Below are 24,128 nucleotides of genomic sequence, written 5' to 3'. Positions count from 1 at the left end.
CAGTAGGTGCTTTTAGAGGTATTAGAAAGTCGTGGCTTGTGCACATGGAAGGCAGCGTAGGCATTCCTACTGTCGGACCTCGTCGATGACCGTACCACAAGTCCTTGCTGATAAGACGTACAATTTCAGTTTATCTTTCCAAGTTTTATGGCCTACCTTCGGCACCGGCAGCAGCCACATGTGCTGGGTTGCCCGTACTTTACGCTCGATGACTCAGTCCTGTGCAGTGTGTTTCGTCAGCTGTAATCAAGGGAGTCACATTCACTACAAATCTAGATTTTTGGCTGCACGCTTTCAATAAAGTGGCCAAACCGTGTTGTGCACTCGGTTTGGTGGTGCGCGTATCAAAGCCCTGCTGCTCGTAGGCTTCCCGTGCACTTATAACAGTGCTATTCCTCAGCCAAGGCTGTAAGTAACATCACTCTCCCGTGTGGACCCCTTCCAGTTTCAGCTCCGAAGTGCCGAGCAAGATGCGCCACCCAACCGGATATTGTAAAAAGAGCTTATCTATTGACAGGAGATGGAAATTCCATAATGTTTACAACGTCACTGTTGTGGGATAGGAGGGGGGTTTCCTAGGGGACCTTGCCAGCACTCTGGGGTAGGCCCCCACGATAGCTCCCGGCGTGTCAACCACGCTGGCTCCCATGCCTACGGCAGCCCAGCGAGGTTCGCCGACACGAGAACACAGTAGACAGTAGTGCCGAAGCACAGCCGTTTATTTGGGGAATCCCAAAGCATGCGAGCACAAGGCTCGACGGCGTTCACGAATCATGTCGTCCGGGTCGTGACCGCGAGCGGGAGGCAGGCACTCACGGCGAGCGACAAACAAAGCTCCCACCTGAGATACATGTATCCGCCGACATTACCGCGATGTTCCGCCGAACCAGCCCCGACCGGGTCTCCGACGAGACTCTCCCGTCTCCCCGCGCGCACACGTTCGCGCCGCCCGCGCCCGCACGGATTGGTGGTGCCATCTCTCGGGGGACGCCGACGAACCAGCGGAGCGCCGGACCGGTTTCAGCGCACAAGCGTCTCTCCCGAAGCGCGCGCCGGCTCGGGATCGCGGGCCGTGGTTCTCCGCGATTCCCACACTGTGAACTGCGTAATATAAAAAATAAATTAAACTTGGCCTATATCTTAGCAGCTGTGCTTCGGGATAGCTTCTATTAAAGAAAAGTACCCCTTCTCTATAACTATACCCCTATCTACTAAGGACATATTAGTAGAAATTAAGAACAAGAAATGGACGTGGGCAGGGCATGTAATGCGAAGGCAAGATAACCGTTGGTCATTAAGGGCAACAGAGTGGATCCCTAGAGAAGGCAAGCGTTCCAGGGGGCGGCCGAAAGTTAGATGGGTAGATGAGATCAAGGAGTTTGCGGGGATAAATTGGTCGCAGTTAGCGCAGGGGTAATTGGAGAATAATGGGAGAGGGCCGAGAGGCCTTTGCCCTGCAGTGGGCGTAGTTAGGCTGGTGGTGGTGGTGGTGGTGATACCTCTTCCGTAGACGGCCATGCATTGACAGCAGGCGGTAATTCCGTGAAGTTTACAACTTCAATGCGAACTAGCTATGACATGTAGGTAAGTGGAACTCGGTGTAATGATAGTCACCATGACCAATTTATCAATTTTAGGGCGTTTCTTGTTAAAGATCTACACTAGATTGAGAGCTACATAGCATACACGAGAAAGCTGGATTTGCCACGAGATTCAAAATTCTGTGTCGACGCGAATCGGTCTACGGACGCAAAAATTTTCAAAAACTAACCAGAGACATTTCGCTGTAAAAACAAACAAAAAAAAAACATTGGGGTTATCCCGAAGAGCTGAAACCTGTCAACTTCGTAGAACGTCTCAGTGGAAAAGCATGCTTGGCCTAGTTTGTTTTAAAATATGTGTTCCAAATAGCGGAGGAACTTGGGGATATGGGGTGGACATAAGGGAGGTGGATGGAGTAGGTCGATATTTTTTACCTACAATAAGGTACTCATTTGGGCTGGTTGGTTCATGATTACGAGTGAAAAAACAGCGCTAAAAAGACAGGACAAGAAAGGACAAGCGCTGTGGTCCTGTGTCCTTTCTTGTCCTGTCTTTTTAGCGCTGTTTTTTCACTCGTAATTTTTTACCTAATTCAACGTACCTGGTCAGCTCAGCGTCAAAGAACATCTTCTGCTGATCCATCGGGCTAATGCTCTAACGGGGTTCTGAACGTAAACCGACCGCTTGCCTCCTTTTCTTTAATAAGGCTTATTCTGTCTCCCCTCTCTCCCTCTCTCTCTCTCTTGAACGTGCCGCAAGGTACTATCTATAAACGTTGGCAAGGTAGCCATCCCTTTCACACATTCCAAGTGGTCAGTATGAATGAGCCTCTCGTGCGAGAATGAAAGTACAAGGCGAAAAAATATGCCTAGTATAAGGCAGTATCTGCTGCAAATATTTAAAAAATAGGAGTAAAAGGGAATGGATCATTAGATCCCCTCACAGTTAGGGAAGTTTGGGCATTTGATGTTTAAATCTCGCGCCTTTTCCATGATGATGCATGGTGCCGAATAGCAGCTAGCTCCATTCGATTCAGACGCGATTCCCTGCAACGCCTGCAACGGTGCAGGATGCGCTGCACCAAAGCGCTCGATTCACCGCTGCACGAGTGGTTCCCTGCACCGCGTCGCTCGATTGCTCATGGTGCGGCAGCGGTGCCGCCGCGGTGCAGAGAATCGCTGCACCTGCTACGGAGGAGGTGCAGCGATTCGGTGCCGTGAGCGATGGGGCGTTGCGGGTTGGCAGGCGGCTACCGGCGGTTGCGGCGACCGCGTGAAAATGTCCGTCGAGCTCGAAGATACGCGGGACGAACTTAGCGTCGCCGCTGATGCGTACGACGCAACCCAGATGGCCGTAAACATCCAGTTGTAGAGGACGACAGGCGATGATGATTAGCAGACGACTATGCCTGCACCTCGCTCGATTGTGAACACGCAGGGGCGCTGCTGACGGTGCAGCCGTGATGCACGGCACCGCGGAACCACGCTGCTGCACTGCACCGGCACCACAGAACTTTCTCTGCAACGTTGCCGTGCACCCCTTCTGAATCGAATGGAGCTGCTGTTGGCTGTTGGCTTGTAGGTGCAGTGGTAAGAAATAGTCGCGAATTCCGCGTGCGTGAGGTGCCACACCCGTCGTAACGTATGTAGACTTCATTGCTCGCCGTTTTTAGGATTCTGTTGGCACCTCTGAGAGATTGCGAAACATCAGAAGGCGCAAGTAATGAGGGCGTTTTATGGACGATGAAGGCTATTGCGACAATTGTACGGGGTCGAGTGGTGAAGTGAAAGTGCTCGCCCGCTCTGCTCGCGCGAACATACGCACCTCTGCACTTGGTCCCTTGTTCGGCGAGATCCCTTCCGTAGGTTTACGCGATGGCTCTAAACAGGTTGGTATTACTCTACGACCTTGCTTTCGTTTGCATTCGGCACACAGGTTTTGGTTGCCTTCTATGTAGTGCCGGACTTCATGCAGTCATTCACTATCAATGATAACTTCTACATTTTTGCAGTGACTCTGCTTGCTCAAAAAGAAAAAGAAATATAGCGGGACGAGAAATTTCCCAAAATGAACGCGAAACCGGCCGCAGTAAAGCGACCAACATATTACGCGCGCAGAAGTCGATTAACATGAAATTGAACTGTTCGCGCATGCTTGATATTTGTCACATGCTCACAGAAACAACGCAGGAAACACTACATTAAAGTAGAGATGCTTTGACCGCTCAACCAATGCAGGACGCTAGCTGTGCTGTTGGTGCAAATGAGTCGCCACAAGCCTGCGAGCATTTGGTCGCTGCGGAACATCATAACATGCGAGCCGCCCATGACCATCAAAACGATCCCCGAAGGTGAGTCGACCAGCTCCATCAGCTCATGTTCGTTTACAATTTATTGGCTGATTAATGGCAGGCTTGACCAAATTTGTGCCAGAATCCAGAATTTTTTCACGAGTTTCTGTTTAATCAAATTTATGTTTTACGCATTCAATATCAAGTTTGAACATAGTCTCATACGAATGTTAATGTTCTTTAAAATCAGCACGATTAAAAAGGCTGTATTCTCAGACCTATTTTTGTTCCTTATTTTTCAGTGGCGGAAGCTCTGAAAAGTCATGTCGGCCATGTCAGTGATGTGTGAGTTGACATCTGTCAATTATTTTCACACGGTAAAATATGGTTGCCAATGCTTTTGCATGGCTGCCGTACTTACAAGCTTCCCTGCCCTTGTGTCTTGCTTTGTCGTGGAAACATGGATGCAAACCTCCTTAGCCATGTAACTGCACCAAACTTGCCACATCTACTATAGGTTTTCACTGCTTTGGCACTTTGCTTCATATTCTGTGTCCCTGACAGCAGAATAATGCACTGTTTGTGAGCGTGCTAATTAAGTGCAGCAACTTTTTCTCCTTGCCTGTTCTTCCTTCAATACTAATGACGCACATAATGAACCTATCCTGTGTGGGATTTTGGGCCTTTATATACTAGTATCGCAACTACTCCAAAACTATTTGTTGTTTTACAGGTGTGTGAAGTTTACGGCAACTTTTTACGGTATCTTGGCAATGCTAGGTATGCAAATGCTATTAGACGAAGGTTGCTTTAACCACACCACCTTGCCTGTGCGACGCAGATTTATGCATGCAGTTTGGAGAATATGAAAGCATGTTAATAGCTCCTGCTAGGAATAAAACTAAAGATCAACATCATGCATCGGTGGCACAGGCAGAGTCAACCACATACTTTTAGTCAACCATCCACTGTGAAAGCACTAGTGGGAGGGAAGCCAGTAGTTTAGTGCAGTTTTCTTGACCACTGATGTGTTGGGGCGCCTTGCGGGCAGGAAGAAGTTGTAGGGTACCACAAAGGGGGAGGGGGTCTGCTGACGTGACGTGTTGTCTAAGCATTGCACTCTTGTCGCAACAAGTATTCTTGTTCACTGTTATATCTTTATGCTCATCTTCTGCTAGGCTAAGCTGCAATGCAGAAAAGCCACCTTACGAATGCGTGCCTTGTGGAGAACCTTGAAGTGTGTGCAGGTGTTACTAGCAGATCTGACATTTAATATTGCCACTGAGGTTCAACAGTAAACGTTTTTGTGGATCCCTGAAATGCCTTCAGAGGCCCCTTGGAGTCTACACATGCCCACTCACTAGTGAGCAAGTCATTCTGACATATGCTATGGTGTACAGACATGTGTGAACAGACAGATGACTGGTGAATTAATGAAACCCTTTGTCACTTGCCTCATGAGTGTGATTTGAAAACAAATCACCTGTCTTTCTCTTGAGACAGAGGCACGTACAGGTGCCCAAGTAAAGTTGCATGCAAGGCCCGATATTTGTGCAGTGTGCTCGTAATTGGTTAGTTCCAATAGAACAGTTCTTACACTGTTGTACTCAGTAGTAAGCAAGCACAGACTGCGTGGGGAGAGAGGGGGTGATGGAGGGCTTGTGCACTGAAGTGTTGATTACAGGACAATGCTATCCTGTTCGGGCAAAGGGGAGGGAGGCACGTCTTAGCATTTTTCTTACTCGTACATAACGCAAGACGCTACATCATGGGCCTACGTAGGCACAGTTACCGTGCATGCCAATGCTTCTTCGGGTGTTGTTTCAGTGGGTGTTTCTAAGCACACTGTGTTTCCTCTCTGCCAGGGGTAATTTTAAATCGTGTATGTAACAGAAGTGTTTATACCCTCAAAAATATAGTCTGGGTAGCACCAGTGGGCAAGTGGTGGTTTAAAACTTTCAGCCAGAAGAGTGTGCAAGAAATGAAGGCATAGCTCCTTTTCCTTCACCTTCCACCTCTATGCACGTTGAATACCTTTCTGCAAACTCCCTTTTTTCTTTCCTTTCCATTCTTTTCCATTGCGCTGGTCTTCATACACCCGGGTTGTGCCTGTTCAAAGCTCTGCAGCACCAGTATAATCGTGCTTTAATTAAGAAGGCATCATTTTAACCTAGGAGGTGTTCTGTGACAGTGCTGTGGTGCCTGTGTAGAAACGCTGGACCGCTGTGTTGTTCTCGCACAACACCGGCAGGAGCTCTGCCCGCCAGAAGCTGCCCCAGAGCCAGGACGAGATCCCTAGCCGCTGCATGCTGGACAGCTACGACGAGTGCATCATCCCCGTGGGCAGCTCCCCAGCCATCCAGAAGAGCCACAGCACGAGCATGGGCTTTGTCCGCTTTGGCCGCATCCTCGAGGACATGGACGAGTTCGCAGGCAAGGCATTCTTCGTATCAGCACTTTTCTGTCACAGAACATGGTGCAGGGGTGGAAGCGGGCTTGAGCCTTTTGGAGCAGCTCAGGGAGCAGAAGTAATGCTGCTTTAGAGCAGCTTTGGAGCAATAAAAGGGAGTTTTCGAGCAGCTTTGCAGCACCAAAAGATGAGTTTTGGAGCAGTGCAAATCAAACTTCATTTATTCGCCATTATTTATTTCTCGTAAACACAAAAAAGAATTCAAATCGTTGAGTTAGAAAATATACCTTCCTATATAATTAAAATGTAACAGCTTGCAGAGCAGTAAATAAGAGAAAATAGAGTAAATCAAGGCTTTGAAAAGCTACATTCAACTAGACTTTAGACAAATGAAAAATAAATGTTCGTGATATTACAACATCGTCACTGTCATGAGAAACAACCCAGAGAAGGCCAGAGATAGGCAAAATGGTCCCCTTTGCATCTAAGCTGTTGAAAGATTAGCTTCATTTTAATTCTACACTGACCCGCCGCGGTGGCTCAGTGGCTAAGGCGTTGCGCTGCTGAGCACAAGGTCGCGGGTTCGATTCCCGGCCGCGGCGGCCGCTTTTCTGATGGAGGCGAAAAGCAAAAACGCCCGTGTGTACGAGATTTCGGCGCACGTTAAAGATCCCCAGGTGGTCAAAATTAATCCGAAGCCCTCCACTACGGCGCGCCTCATCGCCTGCGTTGCGTCGGCGCGTTAAACCCTACAATCAATCAATTAATTCTACACTGAATGACAAGACTAGACAAAAGCAAAAGAAAAAACAAACTCGAGACAAACTAGGAGAGAAAGAAATTGAGAGAAAAAGAAATTAAGATGCAACAAGCTAATTTGATCGGTTGCATAGCTAAACCAGGCTAGACCATGGAGAAATTAAAAGTAAATGTTGATGTTTATAAAACAGAAAAGAAAATTAAAATACCCTAGCATATTGCACACTTTTATCTACGTAAAAAATAATGCACAACTGCGTTGTATTTACCCAAGTAATGAATGCACCAGTGTTTATTAACTTTTTTTCCAAAGGTAAACAGCGGGCTTACAGGAGGGAGGGTGCACGGACCCCCCCCTTCCCCCCCCCCAACTAAACAAAGCAGTGCTGTACCTAAGGCCGACCTACAGAGCTTACTACTTGAGGATAGCTGCTAGCTAACTTAACAGAATCAAACCTCTCACTTGTGCCAGGGTAAACGCAGCTTCGCCGCACAGTGAGCTGTGCAGTGAAGCTGCATTTAGGGGCAAAAGTTCGCGCATTGCCCACGTCCCAAATTCACTCCCAAGTCTTGTGAAGCCGCACCGCCACTGGGAGACCAGGAAATTGTGATGAGCAAGAGAGTTAGTCCTTCAAGGAGTCTTCCGGAGCACGCCATGTCATGAATGGGAGCTCAACAAATGAGTCTCTACTGCTCCCTGCGCAATGCATCTGGCACTGAACATCATCTCACAGTTGCCTCAGATTTTGCAGCACCGCTTAGGGGCAGTTTCAGCGCAATACTGGCTTTTGGAGCAGTATAGCACACTAAAAGCAGATTGGCAGTGTGTGGAGCAAATGGTGCAGCACTTCCACCCCTGGTAATGTACACTTTTCTTGTGAAAAATGTTTATAGTATATGAATGCATATAGTGAGATCCCTCCTCCACGATTTTACCCCGCTGGATATACACTTCGTCTTTGCATAGCAGAAAAGAGGAAAAAACAATGAGTACAACTGAGGGGTATGCAGCTGCACCAGTTTCTTGTGAATCTCACTTATGCATGCTGCCGTTATACATTTTGTCGTAGAATGGAGAATTTCATCTTGGTATGCGATGTGTAGCTCACTATAAGACAAAATTTCTCCATACGCAGATAATGTACAAATGTACGTCATGTTTTCCTGGCGTACCATCATGGACAAATGAAACGCGAAAACACAATATCAACAAGAACACACAAATAGCGCAATTTCTTTCCATGCAAGTCAAAAGGACGCGTGGCTTAGTTACAAATACAAAGTTCGGAAATGTGGCTTTCCAAATATACCAATAGTGCGCCATTATTGGGCCTCAACGAACATTATTCTTCAGTTTTGCGTGTTCTGGTTCATATTTTGTTGTTCCCATTTCGTTTGTCCATGACTGTACATTCAGTACATGCATGTGGTACGATCCGGTCAGTAGTTGGCTCTGACATCTCTCTTTCTCTCTCCTACCTCGTCTGGCCTCGCAGTGTGGCTGTGCTACAGGCACTTGCAGTACCCGAACCTGAGCTTTGGGTTGCCCACGCCGGTCAACATAGTGACGGCCCTGGTGGACAGCATCCACAGCGAGGACGTGGAGGTCCGGCTCAAGCATGACCTCAAACTGCGCGGCCACGTCTCCTGGGTGGGCAGGACCTCCATGGAGGTCACCATGGAGCTCCTGGCCGTAGGTGGCACTCCTCCCACTTCGCAGCGTGACTACTTCCGGATTAGTATCATACTGAGAGAGGATATAGAGCAAGAGGGGAAGAGAGATTTTTTTAGATGGGGAATTAGGCCTTGGCAGTGGTACCATTGGCAGACCTTCGTTTGAGGGGTTATACTACTGCTTTCAATGGTGTTCGCGTTTCAGAGTGCTGCTTTGTCTGCTGGACGTTTTAAAGGGACCATGAGGACAACATAGATACAGCTCTGATCCAATTGAAGGATTCCCTCGTTGGCATAACAATTGTGTCAGTTTTGCTGCAAGCTTCAGTCAAGTAAATTTATACACTAAGGAAAAGAAAACAAATGGTGGAAATTCACCATCTACTTTCCTACGTGCATGACGTCACATATGATGTGGCTACGTTGCTTGATTGGCTGACATTTGATTATTGAAGTACGTATACTTAAACACTATAGTACTGAGGAACTGATAATGGCGGTCATACTGTTTCTAATAAAATACTACAGTATTTTGTGATGATAGGGCAATGAAATGCCGACAGAAAAATAACAACAGGGAGATCCACACGAATCAGAGGCAAATGCTATGAGTAACTGCATGAGCTGTGGTGTTGCTGCATTGTCTCTTGAGTGGCTCTCACAACAGTGTGATAACTTGTGAATTTGAAGGAATAACAGACATATCACGCCCCCCATTTTGTGAGCTTGTGAGGATGTGAGCTCAGGTCATCCAATTCTAGTCACCTCCATCATCCTAAGCTAGAACAAGGCCTCGGGCTATGTCGATAAGGCTGTAGGGTTATTAAATGGTGGAGTGCCCTGCTATGTTTTGCTAGGTTTGATGAGCGTTTCTAAACTTCCAGTTTCTCATATCGGCACCTAGTCACTGTACTGACTTGCTATTTTGGCCATTCCCAAAGTGAATCACAGGTGTTAGCCACATCGTATAATGGCGCAGTAAGAAAATAATTTGAAATGAACCCTTCTAACTCTAATTCCGTAATGGTGGCAGCAATGTTTCTCATTGAACAAAATTGTAGCGAGGCAACTGTCCAATGTTTCGAACAAAAGATGGTTCTGTGTTGTCTTTTAGGTACCTATATTCAAAACAGCAGTGCAGCTATTATATCTCTTTACTGTAAAAACATCCATTGATGTGTTTCACACTTTTTTAGAGCTAGAAAATATGCTGCATCAGTAATGCCAATATTTTGCCTTTATTATGGTCTTTAGAACTTAAATTGTATGTTATTATCTATTGCCATTAAAAGGGTTAAATTTCTAACTAATCAAGACAAAAAACTGACAAGTATTGTTGCGGACGTCGGTACATAAAAGTAGTGTTGGTTTTGCTAAGCCATCTATGACAAAATGCCACTTCCACTTGCTGCCACAGGTCGTTATGTTCATTTTCGTTTGTAATTTTTGTTTCTGGATACATCCACATTGATGATGCCTGCCTGTGTTGAAGAATGCTGCTGATATATTTTATTGTCAGCCATTGTACAGAATATACTGGTTTATATAATCAAACCACATCTTTGTAACATCAGAGATTTGCAAGGGGTCTTGTAGAGCCCACTTTCTCCTATTTCGTGTTGTTGCAGCTGCTCCCTGAAAAGGCCAAGCATATGCTGTCGGCAAAGTTTGTGATGGTTGCCATGCAAGCTAATTCGTCAAAGTGAGTCTCATTGTTTTGGTGCTCTGAGGGACATTTGGGGAGAGTTGAAAAAGTGTAGGAAGTTTAATTTTGTCATAATAGTAGTGTCACATTCTAAACAAGGCATGCACAAACCTGGAATGTGGGCAAATCACCCTTTGCAAGTACTTAAAAAAAAAAAAAAAGTTGAGGGGGGGGGGGGGGGGGGTAGTATGGGAGGTGCTGTGCAGCCAGGATGGAAACAGTTCGTGCTGGGAAATTTCCTTTGGAGCGTTCATTGTAAACTTTACTGTGCTGCCAACTTGATTACACACCATTAAAGCTTGATTCCTTGCAAGGACAAAGCCCAATTCAGCATAAATCTACCTGGTTATTGCTGTATTTGCAGTAATCTCTGTATGTACAACTTCTTAAAATTGCACTGGTTCGATACCCACTAGGTATAATAAAAGGAAACAAGTAGGAGCAGGAGAAATTAATGTTTATTCAAGGAGTAAAATAGAGGGTAGTTGAGTTGTGTGCTTGCGTGATGAGCAACATCCTTAGTCCAGGATGCCTTAATCACATGCAGCCAGCTGTGTTCGGGAGACCAGCTGAAGCAAATCCTCGTGAGCTGGTTAGATGGTTGTCCCAGTGTCACTGGGAAATGATTTGGAGAGAAGGTGACGAATTACTTACTGAAGCGCACACAAGTAGCAATGCTTCTTGATTCTCTTGCTCGCAGCCATTGTGCATTCACGTCAGTACAAGGGCTAGTACATTGTGTCAGGATTATGACTGTGTGCTCTCATTGCAGCCACCTGCTTCTTTTCTTACTTTTTTCAGCACCGTTGTTGTAAACAAGCTGGAGCCAAGGAATGAAGAAGAGCAAGCCATTTTTGATGAAGGCGCAGGTAAGGTAGCTCAAACAGTTCTTCACGTGTCTAGGCACTTTCTAAGTGTCTTAACAGGCACAGACTATTGCCCACACTGATCAGTTAGCTGCTGGTTGTTTGATTGGATGCTGATTTTCCTCTTGCGCTTTTGTTGCTCTACATGCATATTTTAATCATTGGTGTATAGTAGTCAGTTTTGTAAATGACAAGCACAATACATGAAATTTGTTGGCAGGCTGGGGCCGTTGGACTCAGTATTTACACCATGTACAGCAATGACCTGTCGCCATTCATGAGTGTGTTTTCGTCGAAAACTGCAGGCACATAAGTGGTGCCAGCTTTGAACTGTTGTTCTTGCTTGCACAGTGCTTTTATCGATGCTTAATGGTCTTGCGAACCGGAAACGGCACTTTAATGGAGTACTGACACCAATTTTCGGCGTTAATATTATTGCACAGTTCCCTTCCTTACTCTCAACAGAATACCCTGGCTGAAATATGAGCGGCCTGCGACGCGAAGAACACACTTTAATTGGATCGCATTTATCGCACTGACGGAACAGCACATGAAGCGGCAATCAGCAAATGGACATCAGCGTGACATCATCTCGTGGTAGCCAAAAGAAGTGACGCGGACAGCGCTCGTCAAAAACTCGTGTGACGTCACTTCACACGCGCGGCCCCGCGAGCGGCGAGCGGGCGCCGACGCATTCACAAACGGGTGCACGTAGCCACAGATACAGGCATAACCGCTGCCCAGAAAGCCACTGTTGGCAAAAATAAAGTTCCACACATGGGAAAGGAAGCGATAATATAGCCCGGAATCGCAATAGAAGTCACCATCAGGATTTTTATTGAAAGCGGTCATCGAATTTCCGCCGCAATGGTAAGCCTAGCACCTTCAGGCAGGCAGCTCATCCGTTCAGCTCCGGCGGCGGCGCAGTCGAAACAGCGCCCCCATCGGCCTCCGCAGTGTTTTGACGTCCGCACAAAGCGGTGAGGTCATGCCGGGATTCTGTCATACGCGCCTTTTGGGATGAAAGTGCGGAAATTTGAAGCAAAGGATTTTCAGGCCATTCAATGTAATTAATTATCGCGCGCTGAAGTATTTAAAGTGCTGTTACGGGTTTGGCAGACCATTAAGCATCAATAAAAGCAATAAAAGTGTAACATAAAATTTTCGTGTCAGTATTCTTTTAAATACTCCACCGCACGATAATTAATTACATTGAACGGCCTGAAAATCGTTTGTTTCAAATTCCCATGCATTCATCCCGAAAGGTCGCGTATGACAGAATCCCGGCATGAACTCACCGCTTTGTGCGGACGTCAAAACACTGAAGGCCGGCAGGGGCGTTGTTTCGACCGCGCCGCCACCAGAGCTGAAAGGCTGAGCTGCATGAAGGTGCCAGGCGTACCATTGTGGCGGAAATTCGATGACCGCTTTCAGTAAAAGTCCTGATGGAGACTTCTATTGCAATTCTGGGCTATATTATCGCTTCCTTTCCTGTGTGTGGAACTTCATTTTTGCCAACAGTGCTTTTCTGGGCAGCGGTTATTATGCCTGTATTTGTGGCTACGTGCACCCGTTTGTGAATGCGTTGGTGCCCGCTCGCCGCTCGCGGGGCTGCGCGCGTGAAGTGACGTCGCGAGTTTTTGATGAGCTCAGAGCGCTTTGTGCGTCACTTCTTTTGGCTACCACGGGATGGTGTCACCACAGAGTTTCATACAAATAACTAGAGGGGAAACTGGCGCTAGTGGCGCTTACTGCAGCGGCGCTTAGTACGCTTCAATGGGAATGATGGGTAGTTCTGGAACCGGATTGCGTAGGATCAAAACGGGCTTACGACTGCGCAAATTGTGCTTTTTGACAAAAAAGCTCTTATTGCCCGGTTCTCCGTTTACAAATTACATGGCGAACAAGAAAGTTAGTGACGAAAAACCGGTTTTGTACAAAATAAAGCGGCGCGTTTAAATAAAAAGCAGACGCGGAGTCGAAAAGGTTTGTAGAGAAGGTTTGCTATTTTCCGCCAACTACAGCAGGACGCGGACTTCTTTAAAAACTAATTGTATAAGTTTAGGTGCTGGTGGTTTGTAATAGTAAGAGAAGTTTTGTGCTCATAAGAAAAAAGAAACAGATTACTTTTGGAGAAGTTATTCTTGCCTGAATTAGTGGCATCCATCAAGCTGCGTTCCTATCAGCCGCCGGTGCTGCTGCTCTACACCGTAGAAGCCGGCATTGGCACGAAAAGTGTGGTTGTTCCAAGCGATTCACAACCGTCATCAGCTTTGACAATACATTGCTCTGCCGAATAGCAGCGCTGCAACTCCTAATTAGCAGACAACTTCGCCGCACAGAGCGCTGTCATTTGTGTTTTCATGCTCGCTGTGCGGCAATGTATTGATAACCGACCCAATTCGCAACTGTGGTTATAAAACATTCCACTCAGGGCGGCGTCAGTGCACGCGAGGCATGCAGTTCAAGGAGAAACGTATTTTTGATCACTCCTCCCAACACCCCGCGTAGGCAAATGCGTTCATGTAAATCCAAAACGAAAACGAAACTGCCTGCAATCCATAGCAAGTTCTACGAGCCATCGAGCGCCAATCCGAATCCAGAACTACCCATCACGCCCATTGAGGCGTACGATCGCAGCGCCAGTTTCCCCTCTAGTTATATTGTAAGAAAATCTATGGGTGTCACGCTGATGTCCATTTGCTGAGTGCCGCTCCGCGTGCTGTTCTGTTGGCGCGATAAATGAGATTCAATTGAAGTATGTTCTTCGCGTCGCAGGCTGCTCATATTTCAGCCAGGGTATTCTGTTGAGTAAAGGAAGCGAACTGTGCAATAATATTAACGCCAAAAATTGGTGTCAGTACTCCTTTCAGCTTCCATTGCAGCATGTTTCCATTGCAGCATGTTTGCAGTCTGCCGAGGGCATTCAAGCTGACAGGGGAGCTTCTGACATTTTGTCACAGGGTTCTAGATGTTTATGCCTCTTAATTAAAATGTCATTCTTTGATTCTTTATTACTTCAGCAAGGAATTTGCTGTTTCGTGGGGCGCAATGTTTCTGAATTGTTGCTGTACTTGTGCAGAAATAAGTGAAGTGTATCACGCTGCAACCAGAGATGCAGGACTTTGCCAGCATGCGCGATCAGTCGTGGATGCCTTCAGCTGTTAAAAAAACACAGATTCTGTCATTAATCATATTACAATGCACCTGAAATTCCAAAAATAAATGTGTAACTAAGTGACTTCGTGTGACTTCTTGTGCACTACAAAATACAATGCTCATTGCAGCTTATAGCACACATACTTTGGAAAACAAATGCATGGTTTTTGTTACTCAAGCAACTGCTTTATGAAAAAAACATGTGCATATTCCTAGCGGTTTCGCCCACTCTTTAGCACTCCTTTGCGGGTATTTGCACCAAACAAGAGTTCATGCATGTCTCAGCAAAGGAAGACATCGCGAGGGGGCACTCATTTGACTTTCGTACTTTAGAGCAACATTTTTGCTGGGAAACGCATCAGAAAAATGGCACAATGAAGGGATTGGCTGACACGTGTCTTGCTATAATAGCAGGAGAGGAATAAAAATAAAAAGGCGGGCATTTTAATGCGCAGTTGGGATTTTGTTACTGCTATTGCTTTTGCACAAAGTGCAAGTAATTTTTTGCCTTGACCAAATTGTGTTTTGCTTGAGAGTAACCACAGTGATGCGGTCGTAGTGAAAGCATGCAACTGTGCAGGCCCAGGTGTATTTATTTTGACTGTACCTTTTGTACGGATAAAATTACAGAAGCACCTTTTTTTTGTTTAAGTAGTTCCGAACTACTTGAGGAAAAGCAGTTTTGTGTAGCGCATGGTAGGACCAGCTCCGGTATAAGGAAAGAACGGTTTAACCCTACATTTGCAATGCGTGTGTGACTTCTTTTGCAGCCAGCATTGCCCGAAGAAAAGCATTTCAAGATACGGGCATTTTCAAGCAGCCTCCAACTCAAGAGGAAAGGGATCTATTGCACAAGCTTTTTCTGGAAGACTTTGATCCAAAGTAAGCCAGCCAGGCATTGCTGAGAGTTGAGCGCTTCGTTACAGAAAGATGTCCTTGTAGCCGATTGTAAATTGGCCTCTTTTCTCTTCCCCCCCCCTCTCTTCTGAAGGACGTATATTCTGAGATCTGACGAGTGCCCTGCTGGCGGCATTTGGATGACTGATGCGAAACTTACTAATGTCATTATCTGCCAACCTGAGGTATTTGTCTACTGTCCATATATATTTTTTTTGTATACGGAGCCTGCATGTGAAAGTAGCAAATGGTGTAAAAAAAATTTCAGTGTGGATGACTCCCCGTTCGGGAGGGCAGCTTATCTGTTGCATCGCTTAAACTTTATTCTGGTTGCAGGAGTGATTCTTCTAGCTGTTGTGCAATCTCTTTTATTTATGTACATTGTCGTAGCATTGCATTTTTATGACATCTCTACTGCAGCCAGTTCTGCCACTTGAGTAAAACTGATTGACATCAATTGTTACTAAGCCAATCGGAAGGAAGTGCCCACATTAGTGGCAAACTAAGCTGCGAGGTTAGCTACAAAAAGCAGCTTTTCTCGTTGTTTCAATACATCATGTGCCATCACGAAAAAACATAATTATGCCTTAGATCTTGCGTGCGTTGCTGCAAGAGCTTTATCTCGCAAATAAGAGGTTGGCATCATTGTTTCAACTCTTCTCTTTTCTATTTTACTTTTTCAATTATTTTTGTTTTTGCGGTCGATATACTAACATCTGTTTTTGTTGTTGGGGGGACTAGTTTGAGAACCTCTACAACAAGGTGTTTGGTGGCTTCCTGATGCGAACTGCCTTCGAGCTGGCGTGGTCCACAGCTTACGTCCTCAGGTCAGTGCCATGTGTCACTGGGGGTTCACCTTAGGAGGTTACAGACTTTATGAAGGAGTTGGCCAGCCAGGCGTATTATTCATTGATGCTGGAGAGACACTGAAGAATGGGTGTGGGTGCGACCAGACGAAAATGAGGGGAAAGTGTGCCGCTGTTTTGGAATGACTTGGGACTGCCCCATCCAGAGAAGCCTGTGTGCTTGGTTTTGTCCGATTCGTCAGCACGTATGTGGTTAGAAGCGACAAACAAAAGTGACAGTGCTGCGTTCAGTATAGTAAATTCGAACTAGCGGTCCAAGAAAATGTTTTCAGGGCACTGTGTTTGTAGAACGCTTGCCATGTAGAAAGCTGGTTTTCATGCCAAAAAGCTTAATTTTCTGTTGCATTACATTATTACTTTACACTGTTAAGTTACATTCGTTTTTTATTTGCTCATCAGATGCTACCAAAACGTTTTTAGTAAAACGCAGATGACTGTATATGTGTTTAGCTAGTGTTTCATTACTGCAGTGCACCATTTGGACTACTTGTTCTCATCTAGAGGTTGCATCGTCCCATTCATCATTCGACAGCTCCTATAACTGCACACAGTCACGGTGGCCCAATTCGTGTCGTGTCCAAATTTTTGGCATTTTAGGCCTTTCTACTAACCCAGCATTGAAATTCCACATTTTGCTGGCATTTGAAATTTTGGTCGTTTTTGTGAAGCTGCTATTATCATGAATTGACTGAGCAGTCTAAGCATACTCGCATTGACTGCCATACCTTGTAGGCAGCTGAAAAATTTCGGTTTTTCGTTCCACAGCGGACGTCGTCCCAAGGCTTACCACACGGACGACATATGGTTCAGGAGGTCAGTGGAGCTGGGCTCCCTACTGCATTACGAAGCGCAGGTACTGTGCTAGTGACTGGTCAATTTTGTGTTCGGTTAGCATTGCCTGTAATCAACTAATCTGCACCATCATCATCTTTGTCAAAGCAGGAATGGCTAAGATGTGAAATGGGCCTTCATCGTTGTAATCGCCAGAGCGGGATCGGTCGAGTGTGTTGCGTGACCAGGGGTTGGGGAAGGGCCAGGTTTGAGGAGGGAAAGGAAGGAGAAAAGACGAGAACCCTTGCGTCGATAGATGATAGATGGTCTGGGGCTTCGCATAGGGTCGGCAATCAAACAACCCCTATCTTCATTGCCGTACTTGTGGACACAGGATTCGCCAAGAAGCTACACTGTCATCATGTAACCAGGGGCGGAGCAAAGTATGAGCCAAGTTTAAGGGGGTAAAGAGGAAGCTAGCTGTGGATGTGTGTCAACACCCACGTAACTGCAAGCTGCTACATAATAGAAGTAGTGGTGTGGAGTGGTGTGCCGTTGCGCAAGAGAATGTGCAGCAGTGTAAAGATGATGCCAGATACATGGATGTAACCTGCGCAAAGGAAGTATAGTGGTTACATCGACTGCTGCAGCTGAAAATTGCAGCATTGGGAGTGAATTTATAATTATTATTATTTCAAATAATTGCCACTGTACTTAGCTGCAAGACATGCAACACTTCAGGTAGTGGCAAAGTGAATGTGGCAGTAGCATTGGACAGAACAAGAAAGAACTGCCACATTGTGGTGTAATGTAGACAAATTGCCTAATTTTTTTGTAAATCCGTGCCACCTTGAATATGACAACATTGGTGTGCTTTCACTTCGATAGGTTTAACTGATGCAAACTGTGTTGTCAAAAGTCCTTGATTGCCATCTGCTTTCAGGCAGTGTTATCCATGCGGGAAATAAAAGACTGCCATCAGCAAGAATTTACCTCTTTTAAGGAAACATCTTAAATGTTGCTTTTTGGTAGTGGGCGTGCTGAACACGAAGTGGTAACTGAGCCACTTTGTGCGGTGTCATTACCTTCATAGGTCATGCACACTTCTAAATCATCACAGTAGCTTCTGTTACGCGGGATCGCACTAGACATGCAGCCTCACATTAGACCTGCTTCACCACGGCGCTTGGCGTGTCCACCCGACCGCTGTTTGCTACATACAAAATGCATGCCAAGAGAAGTCCAGTTGCGTGGAGTTGCAATTCGCTTTGTAGAGTCGAGTCACATAACCAAAAATGGTAATGTTGAGACTTTGAAATCTGCTGGCACACGTGGTTAGTCATTTCTGTTACCGCCAAAGTACACCGACAGGCATGAATTCATTGTAAGCTGCTCTACCTGCGTAGCTTGTTGGAAGAGTTAGTGCGCCAACTGAGGGGTGCCGACACGTTTACTGTTTTGCAAAGGTGGTATACACGAGGGACAACTTCATGCAACTGAGTGTGAACGCCACCGTGATCAAGCCCGTCGAAGGCACCAAGGAAATCACCAATGTTTTCCACTTCACTTTTCACCTTGATGGAGACAAACCCGCCCCCAGGGTTGTTCCGAGGTCCTACCCTGGTAAGTGTACTAGGGTGGCGTTTTAGCTGCTTTTTGCTTCGCTGAAGTGTTACTGCATGAAACTGAGTCTGCTGCCAACAGACGCAATCCGCCATTCCAAATTTGGAAAGAAAGTGCATGCAATCTGTGTCCCTTATCAGAGTTTGGGTTTGGGCTAGTTGGTATTGGTGATCCATGACTTTGTGTAGCGCAAAAAGAAAAAAGAAATAAAAAAAAACGGACAAGCACAGAAAGAGGTGATGGGTACAAGTGCTAACTTCCAACTGAGCTTTTTTGACAATGCCGCAAATTCAGGCACGCATGCAGGACATTATCATACACAACAAAGAAAAAAAAAAAAGCAAGGCATTATGAAATTCGCGCTCAAAATAAATCGTGCCATGACGTGACGTAGACAGAGGCGGCACAAGGCATTGACTAAGGTGGAAGCCACCGCCCTTTCAGATCGCCAATCAGACAAAGTTCGCGCAAGGGTCCCCCAGGCGTGCTATCTCAGCCACCTTAACTCTGCCATAACTTGTGGTATGCACAGTTACATCTTTTGGTGAATTTATGAGGGTTGAGTAGGTAGCGTACGTAACCAAATGAAATTTCACACCCTGAAGCTTGAATATACCGTATTTTTGCTATTCTAAGCACCCTCCCCTACTTTCGGGAAAAAAAATTTGGTAAAAAGTTTGCATTGAGTCTAAGCACTCCCTTTTCTAAGCAACCATCGCAAGGTGGATTTCAGGTGCGTGGGAGCCGGTGCGAGTTGACGTTGTGGCCAAACCAGTTATGTAGTTTCAACTAAAAAAAAAATTCCCCGCATTTCCCCGAGGGGAAGAATGTGAAAGTGCGAATGCACGAGTTGAATTTGCGCGGTTCGGTAGTGTTCGCGAAAGAGAGATCACACACACACACACACAACTACAAAGAAAGAAAGATGCATTTATTCACAGACACCTATTTGTGTTGTCGTTGTACTTGATTGCGAGAGCGGATCTCAGCTTTGAAATTTCGTGTCAGTACTCCTTTAAGCGGGTGCATTAGCCCTTCTCACGCCCGATTCCTGGCCAATCCCCCACGTGGGTATGTGCCATGTCAGCGGCCAGGCAGCGCGCGCCCATCTCCCCCCGTTGCCAAGGAAGACGAGGAGCGCCGCACCCACAGCTGTTGCTATGCGGACGGCGGCGGACGCTTCAGGCTCGCTTAAGAAGTGCATTCGCACTTTAAAAAATTAACGGAAAAGACGGCGACGTACTGGGGGATACTGAAAGCGACGGCCTAAGCGGCACAGTTGACTCGAGCAGTTGCAAGGGTGACCGAGTATCATACGTAATCGGTGGGTTCACTGTCTGTACTTATTTTTCTTTTGAATGTTCATCAAATGAAACATTATTCGTTGCACCCGTCTCGTGGGGTGGGGGATTTAGGTTTTTCGAATCTAAGCACCCCCGTCACTTTCGGTATCGCGATGGTAGAAAAAAGGGGGTGCTTAAAATAGAGTAAATATGATCAATTCCAGAGGGCACAGTTGATTTGAATGTTTTGGGTTTACCAATTATGCCATGTCCACTGTTTGCTGTTTGCTCAAAATAAATGTTGAGGAGCACGCCTTGCTTCTTCTGGTTACCTTGGCTGTCTATGATTCACCACTGTTCTTTTTATATTTCATCGTTAGCGTTCTAGTCTTTCCCAGCCTCAGCGTGTCCACGCTTTTCATGTATATGACCCTAAAAACATTAGCTGTCCACCTACGTTGATCCATTGCTCTCAACCTACCCTCAAAACATATTTTACCCTGCGCTTCTCAAACTTCAAACGAAGTCCAGCCCATATCCCCCTGCACTGCTTCGTTAGTTGCTTAACCATACGCCCCTAAGGCCAAAGGGCCTAAAGTTCTCTAGTTCAATGGGGTCCTCAAATTAGGACGAGACATAAAAGACATTCATCCTTTCTCTCTCGCTCCGCTAGAGAACGGGCTACTCAAACTCGGTGGAACAAAAGTTGTTGGTGGTGTTCGAGAGGGATTGGGCAGGATCTTACGAGAGGGATTGGACAGGAATCGGGAGCTTCGAGGCACTCAAGCACCCGCTTCCCAAAATTCCCAAAATTGTGAACTGCAAACGCAACATTGGATATATAAAGACGTAATTCACACTAGGTGGAGAAACGAAAGTGAAGAAAGGGATTTGATTGTTTGATTTTGGGGTTCAAAGCACCGAAGCTACTCCTGGACTATGAGGCGCGCCGTAGTGGAGGGCTCCGTATTAATTTTGACCTCCGGGGGATCTTTAACATGCGCTGAAATCTCGACACATGGGCGTTTTCGCTTTTCGCCTTTATCAGAAAAGCAGCCATCACAACCAGGATCGATCCCACGTCCTTGGGCTCAGCAGAGGGAAGAAAGAGGCGCAAACATGGTGTAGTAGAGAAGAAGCCGCTCGAAGTAATTCGCGTCATAAGACGAAGAAACGAATGCGAAGAAAGATACGCAAATATGATGTAGCAGTGAAGGAGTTGCTAATAAGCCAGGCTTTCGTCTTCATTGAAGGACGTAAGCAGGCTTAAGGACTCTTTTTTTGTTTTTAGTTTCAATCATTCCTTACGAATTTGAAAGGTACCGATCGTCTGCGGTCACACAATTAAAACTTAATTGGCTTAGCTTCCCCAATTAGGCATCTTTGTGCAGATAAAAGGCGGTAGATTTTTTGGTTTCCCACTCAGAAATTATTGTCTAGGCAGAGTAGAAGTGCAAAAAGGGTAAGGTGACGACTCGTACTTGCCTCTTCCCACATGGAAATATATGCCAGAACATTCATGGGTAACGCAGCTCACGTGCATTGATTAGCATTGTTCACGAGTGACGTATGTACCTCTGGAAGCCGAGTTGAGCAGACCATACACAAGAAACTCTGGAGCAGACGACATCGCATTAAGCAATGGATGATCACCGCAGTCTCGTGGTGATATCTCGCTTGTCCATGAAAAGGCTTGAGTTAGTTAGGTGTTTTGTAGTCTTGCAATTTAAATGTAATTTTTGTAACATCTTTGATGTTGTATAAGTTTTCTTCGTATATATTATTGTTTTACTCAAAAATAAGCACCTTACTTGCATCGCGTGATTTCCGAAACGCGTTATTTTAGACCGGAAGTAGCGACCAAAATTTCATGCCTCACAGGATGAAACGCAGGTCGCCACAAGGCTGGCAATGCCACGACGCGCGCAGTCAGCGTGGTATGCGTGCATTGCTATCTCACTGTTCTTTTAGGGTGATGCGTAAGCGGCGAGGTGATAGATGTATTGGTGCTTTCCTCCTTACGTGTGCACAACTAAGCGATTATAAGGTCATCTAGGCTGTTCATTATTGAATGGAGTAAATTTTTGTCTTGTGTGAAAGAGGAGCTACACTTAGCGGTGCTTCTTGCCAAGCTTGCATATTGTAGCTCCCGCAGCGCTTTTTTTTTTTTTAATGGGCGCCTTCCGAAGCGGCGCGTATGATGTTTTACAGTGCACTTTTCGCCCACATTATCACCTTTTTTTTTTTTTTTTTTCCCACATGTACACCTTCGTTTGCCCCTTGTGTTGCGTTTCAGCGAGCGGTTAGAAGCACTCGCTGGAGCTACCCACATTGCGCCGGTGGTCTCCGCGGCTGTGTCAGCGCACCTGTGGCTCGCGAGGCACGTTTTTGCGTGCATGAAACGCCCCATGTGGTTCACGCTGATGCTCGCATAGACGATTAAGCTCCGAAAAACAGAAACAGTGTGCCAGCCGTGTATACACACCACATTTTTGTTTGCAGGAACCGGTTCACGTGGTTAAAATTTCAATGTAACGAAGGAGATTACGAGTTTTACTGACTACGTTACATCGAGGTTGTACTGTAGCAAAAATTTGTCATCATGGCCAGCATTCACTATTAAAGTTGCCATCGTGCATTGATGTGCCGTTAGGTTTCTCCTTCAGTGAAGCCACACAGATGGTGGCGTTTCTTTACACATAAGCAGCTGGGTGTAAACTGTGGGCCTTGTTTGTTGTGCACAGTTCACAAGTGACATTTCTGTGCTGTGTTTTTGTTTTTTGTACAGAAAGCATGATGTACATTGAAGGGCGACGGTACCTGGATCTTGCCACGTCCAAACGGTCTACTGCTGGAGCAAGCCAAGGCGCAACCACCCTGAGCACCTAGGCTCTACAGCAGCACCAGCCAAGCACTGAACGACACGCCTCGGAAATAACGCAGTGTGCTCATGTGACAATCCGCAATCAATGTTCAAACCAATGCTTATGAATGCTTTTACTAGCTGTGCATTGTTTTTTTTTTGCAAGAGTAAGATTATGTCGAAGCCAAGTATGATCAAATGCACTGCACAGCTTCCTAGTTTGGCAACGTTCACGGCAAATTCAAGCTCAACACGGGGAGAAGGGAGGGATTGTCACTAGCATCCATTGTACAGCCAGATTTAATATATTACTACTGTACATTTATACTGCAATTATTTATATCAAGAAAACCTTGCTGCTTTTTTCTCCGTACTTAATATAATGTCGTTTGTTGTGTCTTGGTTTCCTTGCGTTTGTTTTTGCGCTAATTTTGTCTATTAAAACTTACAAAGGTTGAAATTGGTGGCTGCCAATCGAGTCTCAAAAAATTGTTCCTGCGTTTTCAGGTGCCATTTGTGTGTATGCGTGTCGAGAAAAGCATGAGCAGTGCCACTCCGACTCCCACAAACTCCTTGGCCTATGTTATGGTGAAGCTGGCTAACACATTTTTGAGGCCAAAACTTGGGGTCGGACAGGCTTGCTGGGCACTACCTGTGCTCCAGCTGTTCCAATGAGCACAAGATGATGCTGAAGGAGAAACAAGAAAGGAACTGTGGTTTGCCTTGAGTAAAAGGATGCATAGCACTAGCAGATGAAGATGAAGTGAAATGGACACCATATTTGTCACTCTGTCCCTCCATCCTACTGTGTTAGCACTGGTTTTTTTTTTTTTACTCAAGAAACGAACCTTTGCATTCACATCCATATGTTACGAGTCTTACATTTTTTTTCAAATGCCACCTTGCAGCGTTGTGATAGAGAGAAGAAAATTTAGCGAGTGGCATAATTTCAACATCTCGCTTTTTTTTTTTTCAGTGCAGACGTTACCACCTGGCCCTTGGAGGGTGCCAGAGCACTAACCACAGCAGCTATGCTAAATGGTGTTCCCTCTCTCGTGGAGGCCACCATATTTCATTAACTTACGCATGCATGTACAACACTTAAGGGGGGGGATGGGTCTTTGGGGCCAAAAAAGTCAAAACACAGTTTTCTGAAAAACGGCATTTGCGGCATTCACAGCCATTTTTCTATGTCTGCAAATTCTCATCAAAAGGCACCTTATTTTATTGTAAATAGCATTTTAAAGTGCACTCTACAGCTCAGATGGGGCAGAATTTGACAAAAAAGCAGCACTTTCCTTGCAAATCGAAGCTAGTGTTTTGCCGACAGATATCTCGGCACGCAGAGCAGGTACGACTAATTTTTCTTGCTCCCGAATGCCTAAATGTGTGAAGAATACAATGTTGGAAACAAATTTCC

The 24,128-nt window shown here is 45.8% G+C and overlaps 1 protein-coding gene across 1 annotated transcript; it reads left to right on the top strand.

Moving 5' to 3' along the window:
• Window positions 1–3,120: 3,120 nt before the first annotated feature.
• LOC144169594 (acyl-coenzyme A thioesterase 9, mitochondrial-like) lies at window positions 3,121–23,481 on the top strand. The gene is made up of 13 exons (XM_077698837.1): window positions 3,121–3,430; window positions 3,780–3,892; window positions 4,135–4,177; window positions 6,084–6,265; window positions 8,498–8,694; window positions 10,304–10,377; window positions 11,182–11,249; window positions 15,176–15,287; window positions 15,397–15,487; window positions 16,044–16,129; window positions 16,934–17,021; window positions 18,406–18,562; window positions 22,634–23,481. The coding sequence occupies exons 1-13, from the start codon at window positions 3,417–3,419 to the stop codon at window positions 22,732–22,734; spliced, it is 1,326 nt and encodes a 441-aa protein (XP_077554963.1). The 5' UTR covers window positions 3,121–3,416; the 3' UTR covers window positions 22,735–23,481.
• The last annotated feature ends 647 nt before the right edge of the window (window positions 23,482–24,128 follow it).

Source organism: Haemaphysalis longicornis, unplaced genomic scaffold (genome assembly GCF_048455015.1).
Source record: "Haemaphysalis longicornis isolate Haplotype H1 unplaced genomic scaffold, Haemaphysalis longicornis Haplotype H1 scaffold_2, whole genome shotgun sequence".
Classification (NCBI taxonomy): Eukaryota; Metazoa; Arthropoda; class Arachnida; order Ixodida; family Ixodidae; genus Haemaphysalis; species Haemaphysalis longicornis.
Note: the sequence above shows the minus strand (reverse complement) of the source record. Positions and strands in the feature narration are given on the sequence as shown.